This window comes from Rana temporaria, chromosome 2, assembly GCF_905171775.1.
Source record: "Rana temporaria chromosome 2, aRanTem1.1, whole genome shotgun sequence".
In the NCBI taxonomy this organism is placed as follows: Eukaryota; Metazoa; Chordata; class Amphibia; order Anura; family Ranidae; genus Rana; species Rana temporaria.
This window is the reverse complement of record NC_053490.1, coordinates 298,396,746-298,412,302: the sequence shown is the minus strand read 5'-3', so window position 1 is coordinate 298,412,302 and position 15,557 is coordinate 298,396,746. Positions and strand designations below refer to the sequence as shown.

Here is a 15,557-nt window from a genome sequence, read left to right as displayed (position 1 = left end):
ATTTAAAGTGCCTTACAAGCACTGTACAGACATTTTGCAGCCGCAGTAGAAGGAGCTGAAGCTCAGAGAGCATAGCCCATCCTGTTCCAGTGTGCCCCTGACACCCTCATTTCAGCCCCTGAGACCTTAACTACAGCTCCTAACACCCCCACTACACCCCCTGACCTCCCATTACACCCTTTAAGTGAAAAAAGGTATTGTTTCACTTTAAGTACATTTTCGTTTTACATACATGCTCTGGTCCCATTGTGTACTTAAAAGTGGGGTATGCCTGTACACTGCGTTCTCAGCATAGCTGGAGAACCGACCGCAGTGTTCTCTCCAGCTTATTGTGGTCGGTTTTTAAATAGGAAAGCAAGGGGACTGGCAGGAACACCAGGGATTTAACATTAAAAGGAAGAATTACAAAGTACATGGTACAGCAGCCACATATCAGATATATGAAGTGTTGGGGGTAAACAACGCTTTAAGTTAGCATTTATTGAAAATGCTTTTTTAACCATTTGTGCGGTGATATCTGAATGATGCCTGCAGCTACAGGCATCATTCAGATATCGCTGTCTTCAGCCGCCGATTCTGTGCACGATAAGAATGATCAAATCGGCGCTTGATCGTTCTTATAGGCAGCGGGAGGGCACGTGTCCCCCCCCCCCTTCCCGCCATCCGGTGCTTCTCCGGGCTCTCCCGTGCCATCGGGGGCCCGGAGAGCGAATCGGTCGGCGCTGCCTGGAAAGCATCGAGATGACTGGTGACCAGATGGTCACCAGTCATCTCTATGACCGTCGGAGGCCCGGGCGCGACGTTATGACGTCACGCCCGGTAAAAAAGTTGCAATGACCGCCATTTTATTCCCTAGGGTGTCTGCTAAAAAAATATATTATATATATATATATATATATATATATATATATATATATATATATATATATATATATATATAATGTTTGGGGGTTCTGATTAATTTTCTAGCAAAAAAAATTTGATTTTTACATGAAGGAGAGAAGTGCCAAAATAGGCCCGGTGGCCAAGTGGTTAAAACAGCTTCACTATTTCTCCTCACCTGGGTTTCTGCACTGCTTAGGGAATGGAGATCCAAAGATGGATCAGTTCTAAGTTCTGGTTCTGGAGCTGCGATTGGGGCCTTCAGAAAAACATCATCCTCTAGTTCTCCTAAACCTTCATCCACGTCCTTCTGATCTCCGTCGGCCTTCTCCTCTGGCTGCTTACTGTCCTTTCCTTCTTCAGTCACCTGAGACTTTTGCTTCTTCAGAAAAGAGGAGAAGAGTCGAGATAGGCCCTTTCCTTCAGAATTTCTATCCTTGCTTTTGCGGGTCCTTGGAGATGCGGTAGAAGGTGAACCCTGCGTTTGCTCAGTGTCCTGCTTCTCCTCAGTATTTGTGTCCTCAGAATTTGTTTTGCAAGGCCCAGCCTCCTCCTGTTCCTTTCCTTCCGGTTTTTGGTCCTTTGGAGGGTTTTCTGCCTCAGCCACTAAACTCTTCTCTGTTGTCATTTTGGCACTGTAAAACATTAAATGCAGCATTATTAGCATTAACATCAATATTAATATACTTAACCAGCACAACAAAAACAGAAATCAACAGAATGAAAAACAAAATCCTTCAAATGTCAGCCATGGTTTAACCACTTGCCGCCCACCCTATTACAGAATGACGGTGGCAAAGTGGTTTCAATATCGTGACTGGACGTCATATGACGTCCTCAGGATATTGAGCCGCTGTGCGCCCCCGGGGGCGTGCATCGCAGCGATCGTTGTTGCAGGATGTCAGTCTCCCCGCAACACCCATCTAGGTAAACAGTCTCCGACGGAGACTCTTTACCACGTGATCAGCCGTGTCCAATTACGGCTGATCACAATGTAAACAAACAGGAAAAGCCGGTAATTGCCTTTTCCGCACTCGGGTCTGTCAGACGCGAGTAGAGGAGAGCCTATCGGCTGCTCCTCTGACAGGGGGGGTTTGCGCTGATAGATTATCAGCGCAGCCCCCCCCCCCGGGGATGCCCACACTGGACCACCAGGGATGCCACTAGACTACCAGGGATGCCCACCACAGGTATGCCACCCTAGACCACCAGGGATGACAATCACAAACAATGGATGCCAATCAGTGCTCACAATGGATGCCAATCAGTGGCCACAATGGGCATCACTGATTGGCAGGCATTATTGTTTGGCACTGATTGGCATCCATTAGAACAACACATACATTAGTACGTTAGTGCCACCTATCAGTGCCCATCCATGCCACCTATCAGTGCCCATCTATGCCCATTTGTGCCACATATTAGTGCCCATCATCAGTGCCCATCAATGCCACCACATTTTTTTCTAAATTTTCGGTCATTTATTTATTTTTTTGCAGAAAATTAAAATCCCAGAGGTGATCAAATACCACCAAAAAAAAGCTATTTTTGTGGAAACAAAATAAAAATTTAGTTTGGGTACAGTGTAGCATGACCGCGCAATTGTTGCTGAAAGCTAAAAATTGGTCTGGGCGGGAAGGTGTATAAGTGCCCTGTATGGAAGTGGTTAATATAGTATGTCTGGTTCATGAAATCTGAGGCAGCAGGAGAGATGTCCATCTCCCAGTAAAAAAATCTGATTTCAGAGGGCAGAGTTGGGGTCAGTGGGAATAAAAAGTTAGCCAAGGTAGATTCTCAGATTCCACACATGAAAACAGCAATCATCAAAGCCAACTGGTCAGAAATGTGAGACCCAGAGTCCACAACTCTTAGGCTGAATTGACACCTAAGCGTTTTCAGCTCATAAACCACCATCAAAAACGCCTGAAAAACGCCCAACATACAAAATCCCATTCATTTACAGACGACCGGATCTATCCGCTGGGATGCTAAGAAATCTATCCGCTTGAATCGTGTCCAGCGGATTGATCCGGTCATCTGTACAGACTCACCGGATCAATCCGTCCGCTCCCATCCCTCGCATGCGTCGTAATGATTTGACGCATGCATGGAAGTAGTTGCCTTCCAGCGTCGCGCACGTCGCCGCGTCATCGTCGCGACACGTCACCGCAGATGTATTCCACGCGGATTTCGATCTGATGGTGTGTACAGCCATCAGATCCAAATCCGCCAGAGGGGACCGTTTCCAGCGGATATCCTCTGGTGTGTACGAGGCCTTACACCGACAGGTAAGCCTAGATTAGGACTTACCTGTAGGTGCTTGCAATATGTCCAAGACAATGTTTTCAATTTCCCTGAGCGTTGGCTTCAACGCTGTGCCGTTTCAAGCTGGGGTCATGCCGTTAAAGGCAGCTCTAGCGGGAGAGGGGTGAAGAATGGACGCTCGCTGCCAGTGTGGAAGACCGAGACATTACTGGCTTCTCCTGCAGGTAAGTGTCACATAATGGGCTACTATGCGATGCATAGTAGCCCATTATGCTTTACCTTTGCAGGGAAACAGAGAAAGTAAAACCCATCAGGGTTTACTTCCTCCTTAACCTCTTCCTTACTGGGCCATTGTAAAATGATGCCGGCAGGAACCCTCCCTCGATCCGGGTGGATGTCATTTCGTCCCGGCAATCTGGGACGCGCGCGAGCGCCACGCGCCTGCGGCACCGCCCGTGACCTGTCGCGCATGCCAGCAATGTCCGCCGGGCACCCGCGATTGCCGGTGATCACAGCAGGAGTGTGGATCTGTGTGTGTAAACACACAGATCCACCTCCTGTCAGAGCTGAGGAGACCAATGCTGTGTTCCCAGTACAGAGGAACACACATCGGTCTCCTCCCCTTGTGAGTCCCCCCCCCTACAGTTAGAACACACTTTAGGGAACATATTAACCCCTTCAGCGCCCCCTACTGTTAACCCCTTCCTTGCCAGTCACATTTACAAAGTAATCATTGCAGTTTTATAGCACTAATCACTGTATAAATGTGAATGGTCCCAAAAACGTGTCAAAAGTGTCCGATGTGTCTGCCGCAATGTTACGGTCACAATAAAAATCGCAGATCGCCGCCATTACTAGTAAAAAAAAAAAAGTAATATACTGCTTATTTCTTTATACCTCCATCTTTCCAACGGAAGTCTTTCAAAGCGGGTCCTCCCGTTTGGATAGTAATAGAGGCAGCAGAATGGATTTGGGGTTTCCAGATCCAGGCCTCTTGACCGGCAGGTCTCGGGCCTACTAAGGTGTGGTCATCGATTAATTGGGGAGAACCATATTCAGTGTTTTACCCTGGAGTATGTTATAATGCTTTTTGTTACGATGATGATGCCGAATGATATATGGTGTTATGTATTGAGATGGAGACCTTAGGTGTTTGTTAACACTTTTAGAATTTGTGGCGATGCTTCTGTGTTGTTGTAATATTCTTTTTCTTTCAATAAAAACTATTGGAAAATAAAATAAAATAAAAAAAGTAATAAAGAAAAAATGACAGAAATCTATCCCCCCCTATTTTGTAGACGCTATAACTTTTGCGCAAACCAATCAATATATGCTTATTGCGTTTTTTTTTTTTAATTGTGGTATTTATTAAATCAAAAATTTTTAAAATAGTGTTTTTTTTTTTTAAATTGTCGCTATTCTTTTGTTTATTGCGCAAAAAATAAAAACCACAGAGATGATCAAATACCACCATATGAAAGCTCTATTTGTGGGGGGGGGGGAAAAACAAAGATTTCATTTGGGTACAGTGTTGCATGACCGCGCAATTGTCATTCAAAGTGCAACAGCGCTGAAAACTAAAAATTGGTCTGGGCAGGAAGGGGGTGAAAATGTATGGAAGGGGTTAAATGACCTTTGTTCACATTTGAGCATTTTGTCACCTGAAGCAAAATGCCTGAAGCTGAAAAAAGTACATGAGCTTCTTTTTAGGCAGATTATAGGCGTTTTTCTGCTTTTTATATTGGTGACTTTTTGACCTGTACAAAATCGCGATAAAAACGCGTGACCTTCTGCCTGAAAATGAAACGTTCAGGTGTGAATGCAACCTTATGCATGGTACTCTGAAGTATTTCCTTTTTTGTTCTAGATTTATTAAATCAGCCAACCATACTACACATTTTCCGCAGTATTATTTATATACAACTTTACAGTAATGTGCAGAAGGAACAGGACACAAAAATAATGTGGCTAGCTTTCCCCATTCCTTTTAACAGCAATTTGAAGATTACAGAAAAAAGATACAGAATATGAGGCAGTGATCCATTAAAGTGGTTCTAAACCCTTACATATACCCAGTGAAGGAACTATCCTTTTCTGAGCAATCAGAAAAAAGGAATCGGAGAGCTGCAGTCACACTCTGCAGAGCTCAGGGAGGAGAGCTCTGAGTGCCGATTGGAGGGAAGGGACACTCCCCCTTCACACAGCACACATGAACGGAGATGAGGCTGTCAATCAGCAGGAGCTCCCTTCCCTGTCACCTTTTTTCTTTTAAGCCGTACACATGATAATTTTTCATGTCATGGAAAAAAAAACAATGGGCCGGATTCAGATACAATGGCGTATCTGTCCGGCCGGCGTAACGTATCTCCGATACGTTACGCCGCTCTAACTTTGGGCACGAGTTCTTTATTCAGAAAGAACTTGCGCCCTTAGTTAAAGCGGCGTAACGTATGTGTTGCGGCGTAAGGCCGCGTAATTCAAATGGGGATGTAGGGGGCGTATTATATTTAAATTTGTGTTGACCCTGTGTTTTTTACGTTTTATTTGAACGGCGCATGCGCCGTACGTAAAATTTAAAAACTCGGCGCGGGAACGACGGCCATACTTAACATTAGCTACCCCTCATATAGCAGGGGTAACTATACGCCGGAAAAAGCCGAAGGCATACGACGTAAAAAAAAAAAAGCGCCGGGCGGTCTTTCGTTTCTGAATCGGCGTAAATCCTAATTTGCATATTCCTCGCATAAAACATACGGAAGCGCCACCTAGCGGCCAGCCTGAAATTGCAGCCTAAGATCCGATGGTGTAACACACTTACACCTGTTGGATCTTAGGGATATCTATGCGTAACCTGATTCTATGAATCAGTCGCATAGATACGACCGGCCGGACTCAGAGATACGACGGCGTATCAGGAGATACGCCGTCGTATCTCTTTCTGAATCTGTCCCACTGTTTTTCTCGACGTGGTTCTTGTCAAGCCTGCCTTGCATACACACGATTGTGAAAAAAATGCTTGAGCAAAGCGTGGTGACGTACAACGGCACAATAAAAGGAGCAGTTCCATTCGAATGGCGCCACCCTTTGGGCTGATTATGCAAATGTCCCTTCTCATAACTTGCTTCTGAGCATGCATGTTTTTTTCCACGTCGTTAAAGCGTACACACGACCGTTTTTCGCGACGAGAAAAACGACGACATGAAAAACGAGGAGAAAAAAATAGAGCAGGTTCTAAATTTTTAATGCCCATTTTTCTCGTCGAGTAAAATGCTCTGGAGCCTACACACGATCGTTTTTAATGACCAATTTTAAAAAAAATGCATTTTTCTCGTCATGAAAAACGGTCGCGTGTACGCGGCATAAGTGTCAGAAAAACTTTCCAGAAGTGATTCATGCAAATAGAGGAACAAACCAGCAGGCAGAAAATTACACTTGCTCTTGAGACACGTACACACTATATAGGGGTGTGCTTTGTTCATATTTCATGTCTGAGGTTTACCACTAACTTTTATCAAAGCTGAGGGTGAACTAGATAGCTGGTATAGTCGCCCCTCCACTTTTTTTTTTTTTAATCAATGCCACAAAGTTTCACTGGGCCAAATCCTCAAAAGGGATACGCAGGCGGAACTGCTGTTCAGCCAGCGTATCCCTGTGCCTAACTTTGGAAACGATCCTCAGAAGCAGTTTTCCAAAGATAGGCAGAAGATCTGACATCTGTAAGACACTTACACTGTCAGATCTTAGGATGCAGTACCGCATCCGCCGCTGGGGGCATTTCTCATTAAATTGCCGCTTTGCGTATGCAAATGAGGACTTACGGAGATCCACAAAGCTTTTCAGCTTTGTGTTTTCTGCGTAAGTTTACGTTTGCATACGTAAAATTAGTTCTGCTTTTACAAAGTGTAAACTAGTAACACCTTGTAAAAACAGATCTTTTTTTCGATCGCCGCGGTTTTTTTTAAATTTTGAATTTTTTTTTCCGGCGCGTAACTTTTTTTTTACAAAGCCCGACGTAACGTAATTTCACGCGCTGCCCGTCGGGAAAATGACGTCACGAGCATGCGCAGTACGGCCGGCACGGGAGCGCGCCTCATTTAAATTGTCATCGCCCCCTGCAGAAGAGGACCACCTTGCGCCGGAGACATTTAAGTTACACGGCCTGAAATTTCTAGGTAAGTGCTTTGTGGATCGGGCACTTAGGTAGAAATTTTAAGTCAGTGTAACTTAAATGGGAAAAGATAAGTTAGGCAGGATTTTTGAGGATTTGGCCCACTATACTTAAGCCCTGCTGGGCAAACAGTGGCAGATTCAGATAGAGATACGCCGGCGGATCTCCTGATCCGCCGTCGTATCTGTGAGACCCGACGGTCGGATCTGTGAGATCCCACCGTCGGAGCTATGCGACTGATTCATAAGAATCAGTTCCGCATAGATCTTCCTTGGATCCGACTGGTGTAAGTGACTTACACCAGTCGAATCTTAGGCTGTAATCTCCCGCCGGCCGCTAGGTGTCGTCGCGATTTTTTACCCGTGGCATATGCAAATGAGGAAAACCGCCGATTCACGTCCGAACGCCCGCCCGTCGCTCGTTTTCTACGTCGTTTGCGTTCGGGTTTTTCCGGCGGATAGCTACCCCTGCTTCTATGAGGGGTAGCTAATGTTAAGTATAGCCGACGTTCCCGCGCCGATTTTTAAATTTTCTACGTCGTTTGCGTACCGCGATCGGGAATACCGATGGCCGCAAACGACGTACCCGCCGCAAACAATGACGTCGTAGCGACGTCATTTGGAGCATGCGCACTGGGCTTTTTCGCCCCGGCGCATGCGCAGTTAAATCGGCGCGGGAACGCGCCTGATTTAAATTGTACACTCCCCCTAGCCGCGGAATTTGCATTCCGCCGGGGGGAGTTAGGATCCGACGGTGCAGTTTGCGAGGTAAGTGCTTTATGAATCATGCACTTGCCTCGCTAAATTGCACCGGCGGATCGTAAACCAGGTAGATCTAGCGGATCTAAAGATCCGCAGATCTATCTGAATCTGCCCCAGTGAGTTCAAAAATAGTTAGCGTTCACACACACACACATAATGTTATATTTCAGGGTTTGTGTAAAAGCCAGTCAACTGAAAATGTATTGGCCAATGTCTGCACATATCCCCAGCAAAGACAATTGGGATAACATTTCACTCTCCATTTGATTCCTCCTTCCTGATGCACTGTAAAGTCTGCTGAAGGACTGAAAGATTGCAGCTTTTAATAAAAACGGTTTTAAACAACTCCATAGAGTATATAAAATCAGTATTTGTATGTATGGAGATATGGAAAAAGACTAAAAGACTGTTCCAAACCCATAAATATGAACTTTCAAGATCTCAGGGAAGCAGCTGCCACAGGCCTGGTGCACTGAAGTCTACCAAGTCCCAAATGGATGTAATGGATGTAAAAAGCTTAGATATATATAAACCTTGTACTAATTGCAGCATTTGACGATTAGATAGAACAGACATATTTTTGGCGTCGGTCCCTCCATGTTTATGCCACATAATATTTGTGAAATTGTTTATTAAACACATATTTTCTAAAACGAATATGAAGAAATATGGTACATACAAACACAATATTATACCCATTTTTTGTGGAAAAAAAAAAAAAAATGGGACTTTGATAAATGCTGAATAGCTGCGTTTTTAGTAATGCCACGTACACACGACCGTTTTTCAGGTTCTAAATTTTTTTTTTTATGTCATTAAAAACAATCGTGTGTGGGCTCCAGAGCATTTTTCGGGTTCTGAAAAACAGGCTCTATTTTTTCACAACGTTTTTAACGTTGTCGTTTTTCGGGTTGTAAAAAATGGTCGTGTGTGGGCTTCAACGACGTGAAAAATCCGCGCATGCTCAGAAGCAAGTTATGAGACGGGAGCGCTCGTTCTGGTAAACCTACCGTTAATAATGGAGTAAGCACATTCATCACACTGTAACAGACAGAAAAGCACGAATCGTCTTTTACGAACACAGGTACAACTTATATATGAGGATTTGTTTCATCTCTGTGTATTACCCAAGGTTAGTCATTTCACTGGGTAGATGTAAGGGTCTACAACCACTTTAACTACGAATTATGACCCTATATGTATTGCTCTTACTCTTAAGTTTGCGGTGATACTTTACATGTGGGGCACAATTGCTGCTTACATACACAAGTGTGCCCCACATGCACATTTGTATTTGCATGCATGTGCAGGATGACAAGGAGTGCTTTTAAAGAAGAAGTATAGCCAACGCTCGTATGGTTGTACTTCTTCTGTGGATCACAGTTCGTTTTGAACTCCTGTGACCTGTTTTCAGCAGAGTGTGGGCTGCACAGAGTCAGTTCAGGCTCAAGCATCATCATGACCATAGAGTCGGGATCTGTCCAGATCCCTGGACCGGCACCCAACTCAGCTGGGCTGCTCCTGCCCCCTCTACAACCCAGCGCTCCAGTGAGCGAGGAAAGGGCAGAGCAGCTCTTTGCTCACGGAGCTGTGAGAACTGAGGAATCAGCAGTGTTCAATCGCTCGGTTCTGAGTGTTAGAGGCGCCAGGGGACAGATGCAACATCGGACCGATGCTGCATTTACCTAGGAAAAGTATGAATCTTAAAAAAATAAAATAAATATATCAATACTTCTCTTTTACGGTTTTATTATTTGTTTTACTTTTTTTTTTTTTTTCACATTTAACTTTATTGTCATCACCAGGGGGCGAACAAGACCCCTATGTGATAGCATGGGAAGGTGACCAATCCACCTTATGGAGACATGAGAGGTTTAATCCCCCTGGCAGTATTCCCGAGTCTGGCTCGGGGTGGAATTTCAGAACCAAAAGCGGTAACCCAGAGCCAGACTCGGGATCCCTCGCAGCATTCACAGGCAGGGAATTACTTACTTTGTCCCCTGGATCCTGCGAAGCCTCCCTGCTGTGTGATCGAGCGATGTCCTCGCTCGATTCACACAGTGCCTGTGTGCCGCACAGTGCCTGCGACATTACGACGCACGGGGGCGGAGATCGGCGCCAAATTCAAAAAAGTAAATAAACACATAACATACAGTATACTGTATCTTATAGATTACAGTACTGCATGAAACAAATACACACCCCCTTGTCCCTAGTGGTCTGCCCAGTGTTCTGCATGTACTTTTATATAATAAAAACCGTTCTTTCTGCCTGGAAACTGGAGATTGTCCATAGCAACCAAAAGTGTCCCTTTATGTCAAAAATGGTTTTAGAGCAGCTAGAAAACAGCGATAATAAATTATAATCACTTGCAGAATTGAGCGATAGCGATTTGTGGGGAAATTCGTCATCAAACGATGATTAACGGCGGCATCATCAAGGTATGTAGGACATGGCTGCATTATGTGGGAGACATGGCTGCATTATGTGGGGGACATGGCTGCATTATGTGGGGGACATGGCTGCAATATGTGGGGGACATGGCTGCAATATGTGGGGGACATGGCTGCAATATGTGGGGGACATGGCTGCAATATGTGGGGGACATGGCTGCAATATGTGGGGGACATGGCTGCAATATGTGGGGGACATGGCTGCAATATGTGGTGGACATGGCTGCAATATGTGGGGGACATGGCTGCAATATGTGGGGGACATGGCTGCAATATGTGGGGGACATGGCTGCAATATGTGGGGGACATGGCTGCATATGTGGGGGACATGGCTGCAATATGTGGGGGACATGGCTGCAATATGTGGGGGACATGGCTGCAATATGTGGGGGACATGGCTGCAATATGTGGGGGACATGGCTGGAATATGTGGGGGACATGGCTGCAATATGTGGGGGACATGGCTGGAATATGTGGGGGACATGGCTGGAATATGTGGGGGACATGGCTGGAATATGTGGGGGACATGGCTGGAATATGTGGGGGACATGGCTGCATTTGGGGACACATTTAAAAAAAGTATTGGTATTCGGTATCGGCGAGTATATAAAAAAAAAGTATCGGTACTTGTACTCAGTCCTAAAAAAGTGGTATCGGGACATCCCTAGATAAGAGGTAATTTCCTATGAAGATGGGTCACACTACGGAACATTTTCCTGTCTCCACCCTAATGATGCAAGTAAATCTGTATTTTTATACCGTATTTATTAAACATTCTATTACCATTACATAAATCAGGCTTACTTCCTGTAGGATTGTCACCAGGCCTTTTTGTTTTTTTAAACTGAAGGGAAATGAATAAAGTCACCATTAACAAAATTACTTTTACTCTAGCTGGACTACAATAAAATAGCTAAAAAAATTGGTTGCTATGAGCAACAGTTTGGATTTTCATGATTCATAAATATGATCCACTGACTTGACTGATGAAAGCATTAAGCTTCACTATATACATTTTTTTTTTTAAGCAAATACATTTGCGAACCTATTGCAAAGTTTCTTACCTGTAGATCCTACAATTAGCAGCTCTTCCTGTTTCAGGTAGACTATCCTAAACCACTGCCTCAAACTGGCAGGCCAAATAACTGAAGGAGCCAACATGGCAGGCTAACACAACTGCTGCTATTTGTAGTGGCATAGCATTGTATGGCTACAACAGGGAGTTCTTCTACTGGTAGGGTCTCCATATAAGAAAGCTTGCAATAGAATCGCTTATAAGTTGCTTATGAAAATTGTACATAATAAGTGCCGTTCACACTACCGCGACTTGGGATCCGACTTGTGTCGCCCCACATGAGAAATTCCATTGAAGTGAATGGAGCCGTCTTAATACACACTACTGAAGTGGCTCCGACCTCAGAAAAGGTTCCTGTACTACTTCAAGGCGACTTGTACCCATAGATTTCAATGGAAGTCGCCTCCATTGTCGGTTCTCTGTCTTAACTGAAGCAACTTTACAGGAAGAGAAAATAGTTCTCAGGGAAACCCCTCCCTCCCACAGAGCTGATTGTTTAATTGGCCACTGGCAAAGTTGCGGCAACCTGAAGTTGCCTCGCAAAGTCGTGCTGACTTTCATGTCGCTGTAGTGTGAACTGGCACTGAGGCATGAGGACAAACATACTGTAAAATAGTTTTAATGTTTACATACTTTAACCTATATAAAAGTATATGTGACTAAAGTGAAGATTTGCCATTTTATATAGGGAAATTTTTCTTTGTATGTAAAGGTGCCCAGACACTCGTGCCTACAGCCTGATAGCTGTATATCCATACGAGTCCTTTCACACATGTGTTACAATCAGATCTGCCTGTCCGTTTTTCAGGAGGATCTGATTGGAAGCTTAGTGGTCTTTAGGCAGGTGGATGTAAATGGCATTATGTCAGTTTATATTTGATTACTATTCGAGTGTCTAGGTCCCATTCTTTTCCATTTTTTGGACCCAGGCGTGACTGATTGTAGGTAATAGGATGTAAATGGATGCACATTTAATTACATCTGCCTGCCCATGGCATCGGAGTCATACTGATTGAATGGACGCCTTCTGTGTAAAAGAACCCTTAGGCACTGCTGCCTCTGAGTGCTAGTCTCAGGGGATTTGGAATGAGATTTGAGGATATCACTACTGTAACGCCCACTGTCATTCTTGCACAAGAGGAAGCCCTGTCTGTACCAAGATGGCCACCAACATATAGAGACATTAGAGATCAAGGCATGGTAGTTCAGTAACCGGGGAAGATCACAGGAAACACGGGTGACTACTCCTGTGCCCTCTACCTGTTATAGGCACATCTTCCAAAGTCCAGGTTTTTTTTTTTGCTTGCTTCCCTTCATTTTTATTGTTAATTTTAAAGTAGCCCAAGCAGTGTGAATGGAGAAATCTGCAATGCCACCTATTGTATTCTGACAGCTGCTACTGTTGTGGCTGTCAGAATACCCCAAACGGCATTGGGTAGACTGTAGTCACTGAAGCCAAGAACTTTTTACCTGGCTCCTTTAATTTTCAGATTAAGGTTTGTCGAGCTGGGTTGCGCCAATAGCGCCACATATGTCTCAAATTTTGGCAGGAATTAGCCACAATTTGAGCTGTGTATGGCCAGCATAGGACCCTTGTCTTTGGTTAGACTTTAGCAGCTTACAAACAGCAATGGATTGCTTACACTAGAATCCTAGCAAGCTACTAAGATTCTGCTTCCATGGAAAGTGGGGGGGGGGGGGGGGGGTTGATGGAGCCATTTCAGTGCCCTTTGTTGTAAATTTTAAGAATTAATTTCTCTAAAATGCCTATAGATACAGAATTCATAACATTTTATTAAAACCCATTCACACTTCTCTATTCCTGTGTGTTAAGGAAGCCCATTTATTTTGAGCTGACTGCCAACACACAAACAGACTAAACATAAACATGGAGTACTTTTTCCAATGTGTTTGAGCCCTTAAAGTGCTTTACAATTGAGTCACATATAGCTGGATTCAGGTAAGCGGGCGCAACGTTAGGCAGTATGGCATTTACACTACGCCGCCGTAAATCAGAGAGGCAAGTGCTGTATTCACAAAGCACTTGCCTCCTACATATCCCAGTGTGCATTGCTCCAAAGTACGCCGCAAGGACGTATTGGTTTCGACGTGAACGTAAATTACTTTCAGCCCCATTCACGGACGACTTACGCAAACAACGTAAAATTTTCAAATTTCGACGCGGGAACGACGGCCATACTTAACATTGACTAGTCCAGCTATTTGATGGAATAACTTTACACCTGAAAACGCCTTAAGGAAACGGCATATCTTTACTGCGACGGGCAAGCGTACGTTCGTGAATCAGCGTAGTTATTTACATATTCTACGCCGAAATCAACGGAAGCGCCACCTAGCGGCCAGCCTAAAAATTACACTTTAAGATACGACGGCGTAGGAGACTTACGCCGCTCGTATCTTAGCCTAATTTAAGCGTATCTGGTTTCCAGAATACGCTTAAATTTGCGACGGTGCAGATTCAGAGTTACGCCGGCGTATCTACTGATACGCCGGCCTAACTCTCTCTGAATCTGGCTAAATATGTCTATACTTTAGTGTGCATAGTCTTGGCATAGGTTTGCTTTAGGTGCAGATTTAATATGTTAAAGTGGTTGTAAAGGTAAAAAGGTTTTTTTTTTACCTTAAAGCGGGAGTTCACCCGAAAAAAATGTTTTAACATTAGATTGATGCTCATTTTGTCAAGAGGAATCGGCTAGTTTTTTTAAAAACGAAGCAGTACTTACCGTTTTAGAGAGCGATCTTCTCCGCCGCTTCCGGGTATGGTCTTCGGGACTGGGCGTTCCTATTTGAATGACAGTCTTCCGAAAGGCTTCCGAAAGTCGCATACATCGCGTCACGAGTAGCCGAAAGAAGCCGAACGTTGGTGCGGCTCTATACGGCTGCTGCGCACCGACGTTCGGCTACTTTCGGAAAATCGTGACGCGATAGATGCGACCGTCAGAAGCCTGTCGGAAGACTGTCAATCAAGAAGGAACGACCAGTCCCGCAGCCCATACCCGGAAGCGGCGGAGAAGATCGCTCTCTAAAACGGTAAGTACTGCTTTGTTTTTAAAAAAACTAGCCGATTCCCCTAGACAAAATGAGCCTCAATCTAATGTTAAAAATTTACATTTCCGGGTGAACCTCCACTTTAATGCATATGCTGCTTTAAAAGCAAGGTAATGTGAACTAGCCACAAAATAATAAAATTAAACAAAATGTCTGCATATACACTTGGATAAATAGAGAAGTATAATAATTGGTACCTTAAAGCCAAAAGATGCAATTCTGAAAATGCACAAGTGCTCTAAAAATCAAGCAAGTGAAAAAATCCATAGAGATAGAGAGCTACTTTTATATGACTAAAAATAACAGAGTCTTGGAAGCTTTTTACATTATTCATGAGCAGACATATTCATAGTTACTACTGACCTTCTATGGCAGCCACAACATGAATGAACACAGATGGCTACAGTGAGCATTCTATGGACAAATCGAAATTGAGTCATCTTTATCAATTAGCTTTCAAAAAGCCTTAAGGTAATTTGAGTAAAGGGGATAACTGTCATTAACGTAACGGCTCATTTTATCTTCATAATCAGTCCTCACGCTAGGGAGATAAATCACCTGATCATTTCTTAGCATCTCAACATTGGTGAGATTTAGTATCAAGGTCCACACACTTTCCGATTTAGTTGACAGGAAAAAAAAAATAGGAAGTGTAGGAACACCGATTTAAATCTGAAGTTGGTAAGGAACAGAGACTACCTGTAAATGGAAGTACTACTTTAGGGTAAAATTCCCAATTATACAGTTAGTCTGGTTTTCCTGCATTACACAAATATTACATAACCGCAGAGAACACAGGAACAAATCAGACCCTCGACATCTTCTTATAGAAGTTAGTAGGAAGAAAGACAACAACTAAATGGAAAACTAGCAATTTGCAAGTA

General features: G+C 44.0%; 1 protein-coding gene across 22 annotated transcripts in view; it reads right to left on the bottom strand.

Annotated features, from left to right (window-relative positions):
- Positions 1-15,557, bottom strand: part of EPB41 (erythrocyte membrane protein band 4.1) — a 206,288-nt gene that overhangs the window by 114,117 nt on the left and 76,614 nt on the right. For all 22 annotated transcript variants that reach the window (XM_040337259.1, XM_040337240.1, XM_040337246.1 and 19 more), the window contains exon 2: positions 1,061-1,517. In XM_040337259.1, coding sequence (XP_040193193.1) covers positions 1,061-1,517 — 457 coding nt within the window. The remainder of the gene's footprint in view (positions 1-1,060; positions 1,518-15,557) is intronic.